The sequence below is a fragment of the Pygoscelis adeliae genome, unplaced genomic scaffold (assembly GCF_000699105.1).
Source record: "Pygoscelis adeliae isolate BGI_AS28 unplaced genomic scaffold, ASM69910v1 Scaffold108, whole genome shotgun sequence".
NCBI classification, from domain to species: domain Eukaryota; kingdom Metazoa; phylum Chordata; class Aves; order Sphenisciformes; family Spheniscidae; genus Pygoscelis; species Pygoscelis adeliae.
Genome location: NW_008825498.1, coordinates 8,526,759 through 8,544,401, shown reverse-complemented (window position 1 = coordinate 8,544,401; position 17,643 = coordinate 8,526,759). Strand labels below are relative to the sequence as shown.

The 17,643-nt window shown below is 37.0% G+C and overlaps 1 protein-coding gene across 1 annotated transcript in view; it reads left to right on the top strand.

The window, feature by feature from the left end:
- The window catches only part of RBBP8 (retinoblastoma binding protein 8), a 39,800-nt gene extending 30,065 nt beyond the window's left edge, over window positions 1–9,735 (top strand). Inside the window, exons 16-19 of the mRNA XM_009331448.1 lie at window positions 541–610; window positions 1,608–1,704; window positions 6,712–6,853; window positions 9,511–9,735. Coding sequence (XP_009329723.1) covers window positions 541–610; window positions 1,608–1,704; window positions 6,712–6,853; window positions 9,511–9,608 — 407 coding nt within the window. The 3' untranslated portion in view covers window positions 9,609–9,735. The remainder of the gene's footprint in view (window positions 1–540; window positions 611–1,607; window positions 1,705–6,711; window positions 6,854–9,510) is intronic.
- The last annotated feature ends 7,908 nt before the right edge of the window (window positions 9,736–17,643 follow it).

Here is a 17,643-nt window from a genome sequence, read left to right as displayed (position 1 = left end):
GGCTCTGTTCTCTAGGAACAAGTATGCCAAATAAACCATGAGTTCATTTTTCATAAATTCAGTGGGAAAATTTATTCATTGTAAGGACATAACATAAACAAATATGAAAATTATTTTGGTAGTTCATTGTTTATAGCCACCACACAAATATGAGATGTGTAATAGAAGTTGGCATAGGAGCTGTACAGCAAAGTGACTCTTACAGAAGGTACCAGTTTTTGGCTGCAGATTACTTGCTTCCTAGGTTCTATCAAAGGTTTCGCAGTGTTTTATATTTTAAGCAGCCTTTCCTTTGCTATTCTGCTTATCTTTTTTACTTGTCTCGCTGCTGTTTTCCTTCTACTCTAGTAATGCTTTTTGATCAATGGTTCAATCAGTTCTATGTTATTTTTAGTATCTGTTTGAATCTGTTGTCTCAGACTGCATGTACATGGCATTTTTGTAATTCTTAATAGCTGGCTAATAATTTTACAGACACTTCTCCAGGCAGTCTGTTAACCTTACATGACGTAATTTTTTGTTTTGCATGTGTATTTACAGAACATGAGGATAAACAAGATAAAGCCAAGCAGAAAGCTTTTGTGGAGCCCTATCTCAAAAGTGATGAAAGGTAATTTAATTTGTACTGTATAGGCATTTTAAGGCTCTTTATATCCTCCCTGTAGGGAACTTGTTCTTCCATAAAGAAAACGTGTTTGTACGTAACATACTAGCAGCTGAAGATGCACAGGTAAAAGTTCTAGTGAATTAGATAAAAGCCTTAGATAAAAGCTGGGGTGGGGGTGGCAGGGAATAAATGCCTTGAGATGCCTATCTATCACATTTGCTGAAGAGAAGGGATTGCCTTTTCTGGTTTTTATAATTTTATTGAATGTAGTCTTCTGTAATCCATGTTGTTTCTTACAGGCATGTGATCATGCATGAGTTTGAGTAAAGAGCCTATTGGTTGCTTGTACAAATGAAAACCTTTCCTTCTTTGGCACTTTTGCCCCTTCCTCTAGGCAATAAAGGAGTAATGTTTAACAATTGTACCTCTTAGTGTTTCCTCTATTGCCTTTCTGTATAATCATCATTGGTAGTCTGAATCTTCATTTCATAATGATACCAACCCCTTCAGTTAAATAGTTGTTAGCTCATTTTTTACCTCAGCATATGTTTTCTTTGTAGAGGAAAACTTATTGAGTGCTTTGTGAGCAGATAAGTTGAAAAGAACCCGTTTGTTCTGTTCTTGAACCCCAACATACGTTCCTCTTGCAGAAATCAGTACAAGCACAACTGTGTCACCGGCAAAATAAATATTCTACACAAGATCTATAGTTGAGGAATTTTGATCTAGTAATTATTTTCACACTATGAAAAGCCATAATGAGGAGATGCACATCTCTGGTTATGTAAAAGATCACATTACATTTAAAAAATCCTGGAACTGTTTTAGTTACAAAAATAGTCCTATTCAGCTATGAAATGCAGTATGATTGGGTTTTGCAGGCATTTACTGATTTTTTTTTTTCTTGAGACTCTCCTTCATTGTGTTCTAAAAACCGAAAATTTTCAGACATGTAGGAGAAATAAATGTGCTATCGTGTGAAAACATTTTTGTTTTTCAGAAAGAATACTGTGTTAGATTTTCCTCATATTGAGGTTATTCGAAAAAAAGAAGAAAGAAGAAAATTGCTTGGCCATACTTGTAAGGAATGTGAAATAGTAAGTAGTGCTTTAAAATTTGGTCAGTCTTCCATTCTTCTAACTCTGCTAGTATCTAAGTGCTAAAGTGCTGTTGAAATTATGAATCTGGTTGCATCATCATCAGTACCTACAGTAGCAGAGAAGCAAGTGTTTACCAAAGCTGTTTTACCAAGTTTTGGGTTGGTTGGTTTGTTTTTAACTGTAGTAACTGCATATAACTTAGAAAGTCTTAATTTTTTTGTGTGTATCTGTATGAGGATAGAAACTTCTCACATCATGGTTCCAGTAAGATTTTTGTTAATAACAAATACATTAGCTAGTCAAAGAACGATTACAAGTTTCTAAACTTTAGCTCAAAAGCTCTACTGAAATATACAGGTACTGGAATAAGTAAGTTCTATGTCCTGTTGTATCTATATATAGATATATCTTGGTTTGTTTGGGGTTTTTTTCTTGTTTTCTGGGGTGTCCGTGTCTTCAGATAATTGCACCAGCATAGATGCCAATGTGTATATATGTGCAAATGCATGCAAAAATGTTTATATTAGCAGGTTAAACAGTATGAAATTTTAGGTTTCACGTTACACTTTTTTCCTCCCTTTCAAGTTACTAAACTTCTTTCAGATACTTGGTATAGAGATAAAATATTGAAGTAATTACATGTGTAATAAGGACATATTTCATTTGCTCATTAATAAACTTTCAGGCTGGAGTTAATTAGGCGATGATCTTGTACATTATGGCTCGCCAGAAGTATTGATTAATGACTGAATAATGATGGATTCTCTGGAATCTTTTTACTTAATTTCCACACCTATATAGAACCAACATTTTTCATAGATTCTTCTGCTATTCACTTTGTAGTTAAGTCACGTTCACTTAGCTGAAGAAATTTATTAGAGTATATTTTTAACAAAAACACATTCCTGAAAAATAGCTTTGGTAAAACTCATTAAATACAAATAATTAAGTTTTACAGTCAACTATAAATACCATTTTCAAAAATATGTTTGATTTTAAAAGTTTGAAAGAAAACCAGATTTTGGAAAAAAACCAAAACCAAACCAAAAAACCCCAAACTTTCAGTCTATTTCTTGGCCCAAGAGACATGTTGAGTGGCTTAATTTCCTGTCTCTGTAAGCTACAGATCTTCTCCTCTCAGTAAATCCAGTTCTTGTTACTTTCTGGCAAGTTAGAGTGGTAACTACGGTGTTTGGAAACATTTACAGCTCCAATTTTACAATATCAGGTTTCTGCCTTAAACTTTAAAAAAGTTTGGGTTTGTTGGTTTGGTGTTTTTTGTTTTTTGTTTTTTTTAAGTCTGCGCCATTCAAGATTAATGTATTGGAATGTGTGGATTGCTTGGCTGTGTCACTGCACCATAATAAAACTAGCTTTGAATGAAATGCCTATGGAAAAAGGGAGTATTAGACAAAGCATAAATGATGCTTTTAAAATGTCGTGGCTTACTTATTAGTCATACGGGTTTGAAGTCTCCAAAGCCTAAGGAAATACTTAAGGAGTGGGTAGAAATCAGTAAATTGTTTCTGGCCATGTGCTGCATGCAGTATGAGAGTGGGGAGAGTTATCTGTCATTTTGAGATGTGAGAGATTTAACTTCTGCACACGCTGTAGCAGACTGGTATCAAAGTCCTTTATAAGTCCTTATCTTAAAACTTTGTGGAACTCATTTACTTTACAATGTAGAACATTTGATGAGAGGTCTTGTTTTGGTTTGTTATGACTTTGCGATGCAATCAGAGAAAGATTGTATGCAGGAGTTACTGGTAGCTTGTAAAAGTAGCATTTGTTAGTGTGGTTATTAAGTCTAGCTATGCTTTAGATAAGTAGGAGAATCAGATCTTTTAATATATATTTAGATTACAGTAATTACTCTAAGTAACTTTGTGCTAAACTAAAGAGAGGAACAATTTAAGGGTTTGTTCTCTTTTTTGAGACTGAAAATTGTAGAGTTCTGTAAACGATTCTTTTACAGTGCAGGTACTGCAGGATGAGATTTTGCGTATCTTTTCACACATGGAAAAGCCTAGCTCGAATGTTTTGTGTGGGCTGAAAATGCTGTGGGTAGTGAGATCAATCTAGAAAACAGCTGAGAGTTTTTTGCTGTTTAGCAGACATATATGTAACTTTCTCATTCTTTGTCAACCCTAATATATTTCTAAACAAGCCATAATAAAAAGTTACTTTCTAATTTCTTTTGAATACATACTTAGCTTGATTATTCATTGGTCTTTTTATTTTCTGTTCCTACAAAACTGTACTGTATTTTTCATTGTTTGATCCATAAACATTCCTCACCAATCATAAACATTTGAATTCCAAAAAAATGCAGCACACTGCAAACTTTTAGTGGGCCGATTTCTAAAAATCCAGGCTATTTAAAGGACAAATGTAAGGTGCACTGCTAATTATCCCTAAATGAGACTCAGTTATTGATCTTATTTGGTTTACACAGATACTGTAGAATTCTTATAATTAATTTTGTTGACTTAACATCATGTAATTTCTTAACTTTTATTGGTGAAAATTGATGTGTACTAGATGATAATTACCTGTTCCTCTTCTTTCATTAGTCTCTAGATCTTTAACTGAGTGACACAGACATTTTTCCAGCTGGGTCTCTGAAGTCCAGCTGCATGAGTGACCCCACTCTGATTCAAACCCCAAACTACTGATATCCACTTAAGTTCTGGTCTTAGCATAGGCTTTTTCCTGTCTAAGGGAACATTGCATAAGACAGTGGCAAACACTCTCAAACTGTCTCCAAATTCAGTGACTGAAAGGGGTTCTGCTGTCAAGAGTGTGGGAGTATCCTGGGCTTACACTCAATATGTTTTGAAGGACCTTTGACTAGGGGCTCATAACCATTCCTGAATATTATCTTTGGAACTGGCAGTTTATTCTATCCTTGTGGTTTAACCTCAGTCGGCAGCTAAGCACCCACCCCCCGCCCCCCCCCCCCCCCCCCCCACCCGGTGGGATGGGGGAGAGAATTGGAAAAGCACAAGTGAGAAAAACTCGTGGGTTGAGATAAAAACAGTTTAATAATTGTTGTAATATTATTATTATAATAATAATATGATAATAATAATAATACACAAAGCAAGTGATGCACAGTACAATTGCTCACCACCCGCCGACCGATGCCCAGCCAGTCCCTGAGCAGCGGCCCCCCCGGCCAGCTTCCCCCAGTTTATGTACTGAGCATGACGTCACATGGTATGGAATGTTTCTTTGGACAATTTGGCTGTGCCCCCTCCCAGCTTCTTGTGCACCTCCAGCCTTCTCAGTCGGTAGAGCATGGAAAAGCTAAAAAGTCCTTGGCTAGTGTAAGCATTACCTACCAACAACTAAAACATCGGTGCGTTATCAATTTTGTTCCCATCCTAAATCCAAAACACAGCACTGTACCAGCTACTAAGAAGGAAATTAACTCTATCCCTGCCGGAACCAGGACAATACTGCATGCCAGGACTTTGTAGTAGACAGACCAGTAATCTGAAATTTTGGGTACAACCTACTAACAACCTGAATCTCTGTTCTTGACTGGGAGAGACCCACATGTTACTAGATCAGATTCCTGAACTAATAAGGCCTTTGAAAGAAGAATACATTCTGGTGTCACACTTTGTAGAATGGCAAGAAATCTGAATTGATTTGGGGTGGGGGGAGAAAATGTACCTCGGTTTCAGGCAGAGTTGCAGTTCCCACAGACTACAGAATCATAAAATGAAACAAGTCTACTTTTCTTAGTTCATGCAGTTTTGTCACTGGCATTTTCAGAGCTGTGATTACTCTCTGCTATACAATCATCGGTATTTATCTCTCATGATTTTTTGGAGGAGGATTTTTATGCCTATTTTATACTTTGTCTGCCATCTAGTAGGAAAAAAGGAATTTATTAATGTACTTTATGATTCTAAGTAAGTAGGTTTTCTGAAATCCTACCCGTAGATGGAGGCAGGAAATAATCTCTATTGACAGAGATATTCTGTTCTTTTCTTGATTTCCCCAGTCTAGATCACTTTCCAGCTGATTGAATGAGCTTTTAAACTTTAGTTTGCCCTTTTGAACTGTAACACTGTCATTTCAGTAGAATTGTTTTGCCACTTTTATGAAGGTTAGGTTTCTTGTGCAATCCAGATGGTGACTGTTGGCTTGCCACTTGAATCAAACAGTTCATTCACTTTGAAAATATTTTGGTACTCTGATATCCAAGTGCCAGATTGCTATTTTTAGGAGATGCTAACTAGACTCAAACTAAAACAGTAGAAAACTGCATGAAAAAAAAACCTATCTTTCTATGATGTTACTCATGGGAACTCCCAGCAAAAAAGTTTGGAGAGTGTATATACTTTTCTCGTTGCAGCCCCCCCGGTACAGCTGACAGGGATGAAAGAGTAGCCAGCCAACTTACTATATACCCTAGAGAATGCCCAGCTGGCAGATAGTTTCTGGAGTTCCAGTGTCAGTCAGCTAGTTAAACTAGCTCTTTATTTACTCCTAATTTGAGGGTAATAAAGTAGGAATCATTTTGACTTAAGTTTGCTGTTACTACTGTAAATGTAGACATAATTCTGCAGCATGGATTTTGTAGTGCGTTTTTTCACTTTTCTATTTTATTTGTAAATGCGAGCTGAAACAGTTTATTAGAAAATTCCCATCTATTTCAACACCTGTGCTACTTAGCTTTGTAAAATCAGTCAGTAAAACTGTTGACATAATTGTACGCATGCCTAAACCTTGTTCCTGTGGTATGTTAAAAGATGTAAAGCTAACAAACTTGCCACCATAAGGTTAAACTTAATCTGTAAATTCAGTAAGCTTTTAGGATAATGGCCAGGTGTTTGTCATTTGGATAACAAATCTCTACTTTTGGCTATCCTCACCGTTATTTTTAGATAACTTTGTTAATAAACAGTGATTGACAATGTCATTGTGTAAAGCAGTTACTCTATACATATGAATTTGTTAACTTGGATTTTTTTTTTCCCTAACATTCAGTATTATGCAGACATTCCAGAAGAAGAGAGGGAAAAGAAACTAGCTTCCTGTTCAAGACACAGATTTCGCTACATTCCTCCAAATACTCCTGAAAATTTCTGGGAGGTTGGATTTCCTTCCACCCAAACTTGTATGGAAAGAGGTTTGTGCAAAAAAGGCTTACAAAGCACTTTTTAAAGCTGATTTCCTGCCTGCCCCCCCCCCACCCCCATGGTTCCCTGAAACTATCTCTAGTTCATAAAGCAGCCTTTCTCGCCCAGTCGTCTTGAGGTCTGTTTCCTTATCGGCAGCCATTATTTTGAATAAATATTGTCTTTTTTTAGCAGCTCTTGTACTACAAAGAAGAAGGGAATATAAGGAGACTTTCCTATAGCCTAGATAGAGAAGGCAGAAATAATTGGGTTTTTCATAGAACTTAAAACCCTACATGTCTTTGACCCAAAGCGAGAATTGGGTCAACATTTTCAAAGGCAAAGGCTGAGAGATTGTACTTACTGAGGAGAGACAGGCAGCACTGTTGATGTCCTTTATCTATATCTTTAGAGCTCCATAATACCACATGATAATGGAAATGTTGAAGGTAGGGTGTGATTAAATAGTTTTTAATACATATACCCTGCTAACTAACAATAGTGACACTCAAAAGCTGGTTTGTTTGGTTAGCTTTTTCTTTTTTACTTCACACAGAAGATTGTTCTTTCCTAAATATTCTTCTAAACCCTAGAGCTTGATATAAAAAAGAGTTTTTACTAATGATGTTAAAATATGGTGAGTTTGGAGTGTACTATATGTACATTTCTTCAGAAGTGGTGAAACCCTGAGGTAAGGAGCCCTATATGAACTCTCTTTGAGTTACTTAATCTTTATTTGTGCGCATGTTATTAGCTGTGAAGCTTTAATCTTCACTTATTGTCATCTGTTCTTGTAACAGTTTCAGGTCAGGCATAGGAAAATGTAGCCAGAGATTTGTATGTGTTCTTGTGTGATAGTGTTGCAGTATCATCTTTAATCTTTCAGAACAGGGAGCCTTGATTTTTAGGGACTTACATAACTTTCATAGTGCAAATCATACTGCTTAATCAAGATATAGTGAGTTGAGTTCATTTAAATTTAAAGCTGTATTTCCAAGAAATATGTGTATTTCAAACACAGTGTTCAGAACTTTAAGCCTTGCCCTCATTGTGGGGGACAAATGTAAAATTTGCTCTTGAAGCCCTAGTCAAGTTCCCCCTTCTTAAATATCCACTGCAAAGGGTTAAACTCGTCATAGAATTCGCTAGGCCATTAAGCTTCCTTGGGCTTGGTTAGGCTTCGGGGAAAATGGTTCTTTTTTTTTCCATCAATTTGTCTGTGGTATCACATAAAGGAAAGTGAATCCCTCAGTCCAGCTAGCCAGGACGTCAGGAACGCTGCTGAATTGCTGCTTCCTTTGTGAGTAGTCTCTTTTCTCTCTTGCATATCTAGTTAGACAGGGCTTGGCTGAGGCTAATCCATTCCTCCTTTACCTTAAGTAATGAGAGAGAGTTCTCACCACTCTAGAACCACCTTTGGTTCTTGATCATTATCTTTCAAGATGAACAAATCGTAGTCCTTCCTCTTCCAACCTGGTTGCCTCTTACCTGTTCCAGCCGATGAGAAAGCTGGTCTAAACTAGGCATGTCCATCTATAACTTCAGGTGATTGAGATATCCTGTTAGGGAGATTGTTACTACCCATTTGGAATCTGCTTGCAACCTCGTTAAAATTAGCTTCTTGGCTATCTCCTTGTTCTGCCTAGAGTAAGAGCCGTTCAGTTGTTAATGGTCCTCAACAGCATATCAGAGGCAGACTTCACATCAGCTCTTTCTTGGTAAAAAGCCATATTATACAAGAGTGCAGCAAGAACACCAAAATACCAGAGAGAGTTCCCATGATGAGCAATTGCAGCTGTCACTCAGAAGTAGTGGGGTACAAAGGATGTATTTTCTACTTCTTATTGGTATATTGAACCAATTGTGGTTTGTGTTCGTTGTGGTTTAACCTCAGTTGGCAACTGATTTTTGTTTTTTAAATAACTGAGTTACATAGACAGCATTTTCCAGCTACGAAGTAGGAATCTACTACTCTCACTTCAGCGGATGTTAGCGCTGATAAACAGTAAGGGTTTGGCAAAAGCCAGGTGCTGTAACTGATTTGCATAAAATGTCTGCTTACTATCAGTGTTAGCTAAGTTGAGCATGTTATAGAAATTTTCTATATACTTTTCTTATCAGAGAGCTTTTAAAGCATGTTTGATCCATAGGTTGATGTTTGGTTTTTTTCCAGATGGGCAAGTGTTTAATAAATAAGAATGCCCTCAGAACAGAGAGCTGTACTGTTTAGACCCACAAAGCACACGTGCCTGAAGTTTCCTGTGTATGACTAGGAAATACATTTTAAAAAGTGATTTTTATTAGTCAACTGAATTTGCAGTAATTACATGCTTTGTTACTCTTAGGTAAAATCTTCTGTAGAAAAGACAATGAAAAATGCAATTTTGTTTTGGATAGATTAATAATTCATAGCTTCCATTCTCCTCTTCAGTATTATCTGTCTGTATTGCATTACTATGCAGTCATCTACTAGAAGGCAGCTGAGGGTTTTCATTAACGATATTGCACTCTGGGATCTCGAACTTTTTGTCAAGTGAGAACCAGTCACCATAAAAGGAAAAAAATTCACAAGTTTTTTTTTTTTGAGGGTAAACAAAAAAATGAAACTAAAGTTATGCGTGTTTCTATACTGTATTTCTTACCTCAGATCTGTTCTTATTCTTTTAAGGATATATTAAAGAGGATCTTGCTCCCTGTCAACGTCCAAAAAGACGGCAGCCTTATGCTGTAATGTTTTCTCCAAAAGGCAAAGAGCAGAAGACATAAAGGATGGGGAAGTAAGGCACGCCAACTTGAAGAGTATCTTTCCTGTCCTTAGATATTTATAGTTAATATAAACTTGAATTAAAGAACTGTGTTTTCCACAATGATAGATAATCATTTCATTAAATATGTAAATTTTATAAAAGTAATTTGAAAATTCAATGTACCAGGAAACAAAACTATTTAATGTACGTTTGTTTCATATTGTGTTAATACATTTTGTATTAATTTTTGCACCTGTCAGACAATGAGTCTCCCATTTTTTTTTCTTTGAAGTCAACAGCTAAAATTCCAGCAAATCCTGTCTGAACTTTGTGTCAGTGAGTAACTGCTTTGAAGTCACTGAAATCGGTTGTTCTTGCAAGGTCTAAATGCCTGTCAGTGGGAACAGAACTGCAGATTTTGTAGGGTGCTTTTATTTTGCACTGGATTTTTTTATATAGCCTTTCTCTTTTAGCAATAATGGTTATATCTACTTGTAATAAAGCTGTATTAAATATGAAAGGTATCTATTGTTAATAGTTTGGAGGTATAAAAACCATGTAGTCTAAGTGTCCGTCTTAAATTTTTTGTGTTAAACATATAGCACCATGTTTTCCTCAGCATTTAAATTAGAATATCCAATACTGTTTTTCTTAGTTTGGATCTGTTTGTATATCTGTCTCCTTTATTGATAAGGAGATAAGCATTGTTATTTCTAAATTTGAATGACAACTATGCACAGAGTTCTCCTAGGTGATGACCATTGCTGTCCACTAGATTATGAAGGATTCTCCAGAGGTATTTTAAATTAATTTAGATTAATTCTTTGTAGCAGGGGATATAGTTTCATATTTGCATTTGGAGAGTAAAAGCATGCAGTATCACAGAGGCAGGGTAATGCTTTTACATAGGTATGCAGGCCAAAGATCACTATAAGATACCTAAGAATAAAACAGCATTCTAGAATAGAATAAAATGTTCAAGCAGCATACAATCAGAGTTAGGTTCAACCAGTGAGAATTTTCTTTAAAAAGAGATCATAAAGCAAGCAACTATTTAAATGCCTTAAACCAAAATAAAAGAATAGGAAGTACAGATATTTTTATTTTTAATAATAAATTTAAAAATAAAAGTATCTGTACTTTCTATTCTTGTACTTTATATATATGTATGTGTGCATATAAAAAGGTATGTATTTAAAAACTTGGTGGATAGGACTATTTAATTCCAGGTGTAGTTATATAGGAGTGGCAGTAGGTTCTGCTGTTGGAGAGGTTATGGCATATGCCTAAAAAGAAAACTAAAATAATTTGATTAATTTAATTGTAACACTAAGTAGCACAACATCCTTTTAGGGTGAAATCACAGGCCTTGCAGAAAAATAGAAGGTGTATCACTAGGCACTGTCCCCATCCTATCGGCTTAGCTGATTGATTTGCTTTAGCATTTCACGGGGATATGTCCTAAGGAATAGCAAGGCATAAAGCCAAATAACAATGAAAATCTTTAGTCATTCCCATATATACTAACATGTGCTGACAATAAATGTTTACACACTGTAGAAGTTCATTTCTTGGAGCAGGTAGTCAAAGAATCCATGCCAAGGTAAGTCTAGTTTCCTGAAAACTAGAAAACTTTGAATAAAATTAACACATGCTGCCAAAAAGGTGGAATTCTTGCAGGTATGTTGAAAATTGTTTTAAGACAACTATTACATGCTCTGAATCAATATTTATCCATCAAAAAAAAGTTTTTGACAAAGTAAGGTAGGAGACTGCTTTTAACTAGGGAGAACCTTTACAAAGTAGAAGTTATGTCCACAAAAAGAAAAGTGGAGGCACATTGTAACTCATCAAATGTAAAATTTGCTATGAAGTAGGCTGTATGGAAAAGTTTCATAAAGAATTAATTATAAATCCTATTTTTAAGAACTCTCAGAAAAAGTAAACTTCACAGTAAGTTGGTAGAGTAAATTATCAAACTATAATGGGAACATTTAAAGGTAAGGTGACAAAAGCTGGGTTTTTTGCACTGATGTTCACTTTGGAAGAGCTAAAGAGCCGTTCTTCGCAGGGAGGGCGGGAAGAGCTGTTGTAAACTGAAGTGGCAGAAAAGGTCAATGAAATGAGTGTCAGCAAGCCGCCAGGACTGGAGGCTACTCCCATGGATTCAAAAGTGAGAGAAGAAACTGCTAACTCCCTCACTGTAGCATGGAACTTGTCACTTAGAGCAGCTTCGTTGATCAAGGAGTACAAAGTGACAATTCTGCCATCAGATTTTAAAAAAGACTTCAAGGAGGTCAGTGAAGCTGCAGCCTGATTAGTTTTATGGCGTATTGGAAACAGTGGGGTAATTGGTAAGAGTGTAACGAACAAGATTTGCAGACCTATGGATAAATACAATGTGACGAATCAATACTTTTTAAAGGCAAGTCATTCTGCTGGTTGTCTTAGACTCTTTGAAGGTGTGAAAGCGTGGTTCACCTGACAGCTCATAGTAGAACTGACCTGTTGTGGTATAAACATAGATTTGGTCGTAGATTATACCTGTTTAAAGGTATATCAAATCACCACAGCAGGAAGAAATTACTGTGGGGTTCTGCTAAGACCTGTTACATTCGGCCTGTTTATAAGTGACCCTTTGAGAAAGGGTGGAGGGCAAAGTAGAAAGTTTATTAAATTATTCACTGTGCAAGTAGAACTAGAATATAGAACAGAAGGAGGGAATTTATAAAGCAGAAGGTAGGATTCAATCTGAAAAGGAGACACGGAAGAAGAGGTGTGATAGATGCCAATAAAGTCATGAAGTGAGGAAACAGTAAATAGGAGGTGTTGCTCACTAAGGGGCACCAGGCAGCAAGTTTAGTTACAAGCAGAAGGGAGCATCTTCCTACATAACCCTATTGAACCTTGGATTATGCTATGGAACTGCTGCAGGGTGTTACAGAGACAAAAAGTTTGGGAAGGTTAAAAAGAATATAAGGTGGAAAGAAGTCATCAAGGATGTGTTAAAGATACTACCACTGCCTCAGGAGTTTTTGAAGGCTAGCTTACAGGAGGCTGGGAGAGTATCCTAGGGGAAGTATCTGTGTTTCAGTCGGCGTCCCTCAGTCTGGCCATACTTCATGTTCATGTTCCATACTGCCAAAATTCCACGGTATATTTACTAGAGAGTCTTACTATCTGAGATACCATTTCCCCTTCAAAATGTGATGTACCCCAGCTTTTGGTCTGCATCTGCCAACTTACGAATAGCTTAAGAGTTGTGTCACTAAATATATGATATGTATCCTGTGTCCACAGATCTATAGTAGTAAAGCTTGTTGAAATGTGCCATTATTTAGACTCTGCCATTTGATACTAACTTCTGCTTACTTCAGAGTTCGTTAGTATTTCAACTGAAAAATACAAGAGACAATTTGCAGAGGTTTTTGGTAATAAGTGAACAATGTACAATTGAATATTTTAGCAATACACACTTTCTTTTGAAAGGCAGTTAGTGTCCATGAGTACTGCTCCACTAGAGGACAGTAAGGAACTGCTTTTACATATAAAACAATATAAAAACTACCCTTTTTTCCTCTTTAGTTAAAATGACTGAAATTTATAAATTTTAGAAATTCAGTTACATATTTCTATTTGTAGTAATTTCTAATTGTAATTTCTAATTATGGCTTACCTATATTTTTAGCAAACTCTTGCAATAATATATATTTCTTGCCCAGAGGAAATGGAAGGGGAAAAAGGGAGCCAGTCAAACCCAGCAAGGAAAGCCTGCTAAAAAAATAACCTCGAAGATGGTTACGTTCAGAATTAGCATTGGCCATCTTTGTGCTCTTTATGGCATGTCAGCATGTTGCGATTGCGGTCAGCTGCGCTGTCAGGGGCGTGGACTGTGTTCTTTGAGCTGTTTTTCTCCACATCTGTAAGCAGTGAAGAAGAAAGGGAATTTTGGATAAAAGCCATAAGCTGAAGTGGGTTACTGTCTTTGGAGGCGATTGGGATAATTGACTAAAACCAATTTCTTAAAGTGTATTCGGGTGTGAGCATCCAAATGGAATCTTTGAACGGCAGTGCCTGTTGGGTCATACCTCCACCACCTGGCACTCCCGCCAGGACAGCCACAGCTATCTTCTAGTTTCCTCTCCTTGTCTGTGATAATGTCTTGGGATTCAGATGTGTGCACGTGCTGCCTCTTCTCATTTTATGAAATAAGGAAAAACTTACAGTAATTAATGCTAGGATTTGTGCATCTTTTTTAATGAATATGTAGATATATAATGCTACCACATTAGCCATGACCGGGAGAATATGACAACTTCATGTTTTCATGGCATGAAAACATTTTTTTTCGGTTTATAAGCATCTGTCATAGTAACAACCCACAAAGAGACAGTAATATCTACCAACCCATCCATTTGACATCATCAAAAATGACCTCCGTTAGAATGGGTTGAAGTGGTTTCTGAAAGTCAGCTTTTCTTAACTTGCATCCAAGGTAACGCTCAGGGGTTCCAGCAGAGCTTCTTCTGGAGTACTGGGGCACAGAGCGTTGCCCCTGTATTCCTAGTGATTCTTAGTATATATTCAAGTTTCTGATGTTAAGACGCTGGCGTGGGCTCAATGACGGTAAAGCCTTCAAGTCAGTGGCCTAGTGTCATTCCCAAAAACATAAAAGATGGCAAGTTGATGGCTTTAGCACATCCAGAGCACTATCTGTCCAACCCACAAACAAATCTCAGCCTGAAAAGCAAGCCTTTGATCATAAACTGTGTCTTGGGCTGCTTGGAGCACAGAAGTCAGACAGATTGTTGTTAAAATGTCCACAGGCAAGCTGCATTTCCTGCACTGCCTGCAAGGCCAACTTGGTCATTAGTTGCTTTTAATTAGTTGTGCTTTTGAACTTTGCCTTTCTCACGCCAAAAGGATGAATGGCTTGTCCCTAGTGAAGCAGGAGGAAGACAATGTCTGCCTGCTGATTAATGGAAATGCCTGTCAAAAAAAACCCAACAAACAATACAAGAGAACAAAATTATAGGCAGGGGAAGAGCAGAGGAAGAAGAGGAGGGAGGGGAAGAGAGTGGAGAGGTGCAAGTTGTTGATACATCATAGGGTATCAGTGGACTCTTTTTAGACATAATCAACACTAAAATCAGCCTGGCCTTGTTGACCCTGATCCTCAAAGAAAGGGCTTTGCTGTATTTAAATTAATTAGTTGTGGAAAATGTGGAAGAAAGAACTAACGATACCTTCTCTTGCATGTGTTAGTGCAGAAAGGCTGCTCAGTCTGAACAGATTCACTCTTTGCTTTGTTCCTGCACAGAGTGAGCATAAAATTTCCAGGAGCATTCTCTGTGTACAAGTATGAACAACTAACTACCAGGGGAGGGAGCGAGACAGTGCAGAAATAAGCCCAAAGTTTGACTCGATGGAAGATGGACCAAGCTTGCTTCATCCCCATGTAGAACAGTTTTATTGGATAAAAACTGAAATGGAAAGCATTTTCCTCAGAATTCCTCTTCCTTCTTCAGTCTGTGCTTTGCATCCAGTCTTGGAGGACAATTTGCATTCCTGTATGTCAGCTCGTGGAAAAATGATGTGCTGTAGATGATATAAGCTGTTGTCTTATGTGAATTATTTTACAGGTTACAAAGCGGTGGGTCAGCACAGGTTGTGTTGCCGTATCTTAGAACAAGGATGTGCTATAAAAATACACAATGCATTTTGACCATCAAGTTTGAAATGATGAGTGCTGCAAATATAGATAAATCTCTTCTCCCTTTGATGGTCATATTAATATGAGATTTTTCCTGGGTTACAATTGTCTTCTGTCTCCCACTCTTCTTAATCTGCTGCTTCTCTTTAGAATACTTCTAGGATACACATGTGACTAGACATTTGGCATCCTGGGCACAGTGCTTGAGGTGCAAGCATCATGACAGCAGAGCCACGTGGACTCCCAGGTGGCTGGGAGGAGCGATTGTATCACATTCATTGTGAAGAAAGGCACTGGGAGTCTCCTGTCAAGGGCAGCGAGGTCTGTCGCCTACACTTGGCAATGGTGGGAGATAACCCTGCCCAGCAGGAACTTTGAGAAGGACATCTGAAGACCGCTTGCCCTTGGGTGGTTTTTGTCTGCATTCCGGCTGCAGCCATGAACAAGGCTAATCAGAATCTCACTTATAGCCAAGGCTCCTTTTTAGCATCTTGTTAGGAAAATAAGTTGGAGCTTAAGGTCAACACGGAAGAAAAGTTTTTCATTACAGACAGGCAAGCTGATTTAAGCTAAAAGCATGTATTTATTGGGAAGGCATCCTCAAACTAGAATATGTTACCAGATCAGAACAGTAACGTTTGGTACATGCTTTCTACAGCAATAGGTGGCTACGCTTGGAACTAGCCAATGCACGAGCAAAGTTTTAAATACAATCTGGTGACACACATGAGAGATTCAGACAAGAAAAGTGAGGAACATATTCCCAGAAATAATGGTAGGAAGAGTCCCATATCTACCTCTATTCCACCCATTTCTTCTCTGAAGATACCACTTCCGTGTGGTGATGATACATATTAATACATTTCAACTACCAGAATAAATATAATTTTAACCACAATTTGGAAATACGGAAGATCTCCCTTTTTTTCCCTTCTTATTTCTGAGTAGTTTACCTAGACCATCCTTGATGTTCTTACCTAGGAGACTAAACTTCAGAGTAGAGATCAGTTAGGTCTTTGATTTTTTTTTTATGTTTGATATTCACCAAGTTTAATAACTGTTCTAAATTAATTCATTTTCACTTACTTAATACCTTACCTGACTTTGTTTATACTTAGCCAACAGTTCCATGTGGAGAAGGCTTTAAAAAAAACCTGTAGTGATAGAAAAGGCAAGACCTTTATATGCCTGTACTCCAAAGACAGTAGAAATAGACAGGAGACCATGCTGTGGATCGGACACATGTGAAACAAGAAGCAGAGGAGAAAAAATTCAGCTCCAGACATCAGCTCAGATCCATCTGGTGATAAAAGCCACCCAGTTCCCTCACAGTCAAAATTACCAACTCGATGAGTGTTTTTAGAACAGTTTTAAATAAAGTAAGAATAAAATAAGACTAGATAAGAAAGAACGAATGATTTGGAGGCCTTTGGGAATCTGTTACATGTGCTTTACTTGTGCCCTTGGGTAAATCAGTTGTGGGAAAAGATAAAGAGATTAAATACCATCTTTGCAATGACATTCCTAATGACTCACCACTTCAGAGAGCTTGGGAATTTAAGCTGCAATTGAAAAGAAGCATAAAGTGGAAAAAAAAAAAAGCTAAAATTATCTTGGATAATGTGTATCAGATAATGAGTTGATATTCTTTTAATGTTGAACGGATGTCCTAGAAGAGGCAATTATTTTCATTCAAATTTTCTTTTACTTAAGCCAGTTTGCAAAAATACAGGTATTCTATCACATGAGCGTAAGGATGAATATAATTAGAACCAAGACACTAATCGTTGCAAATCAGAAAAGCTGACTTCCTATTTCTATTTCATGGAAACATCCAGTATCTCAAATTGTAGTAGCGTTCCACTTTGGAACAAAAAACCCAAAATTTTCCACAAAATTACATCTAAAAGAATTGGTTTTGAAATATTAGGCTTCTTGAAGTATTTCACTCTGTCCTAATGCAATTCAGTTTATATCATTACTGTCAAATTAGTAGAAGTGGGCAAGAAACTCAAACTCATCATGACAACGCTCTCTGAAATCACTGTGCTCTTTATAGGCATTTCTGAAGTGTTTTGCTTGCTGGGTATCAACTGAATACTTTTCAGTTTGCTAGCCTGCCAAATAACACTCTGTTAATTGCTAATGAATTGTTAAATGCTTGGCAAATCGTTCAGACAAACCAATGGGACTTTTGAAGTTTAGTCCTAATAATTTGACACTTAAGCAAGGAAAAAAGGAAATACAAAAAGTTATAAAGAATGTGTTTTTAGCCATACTTCCCTCTACTTCTGTCTCGGTCTAGAATAGGTAAGCACATGAAATCATGGGGAATATGACT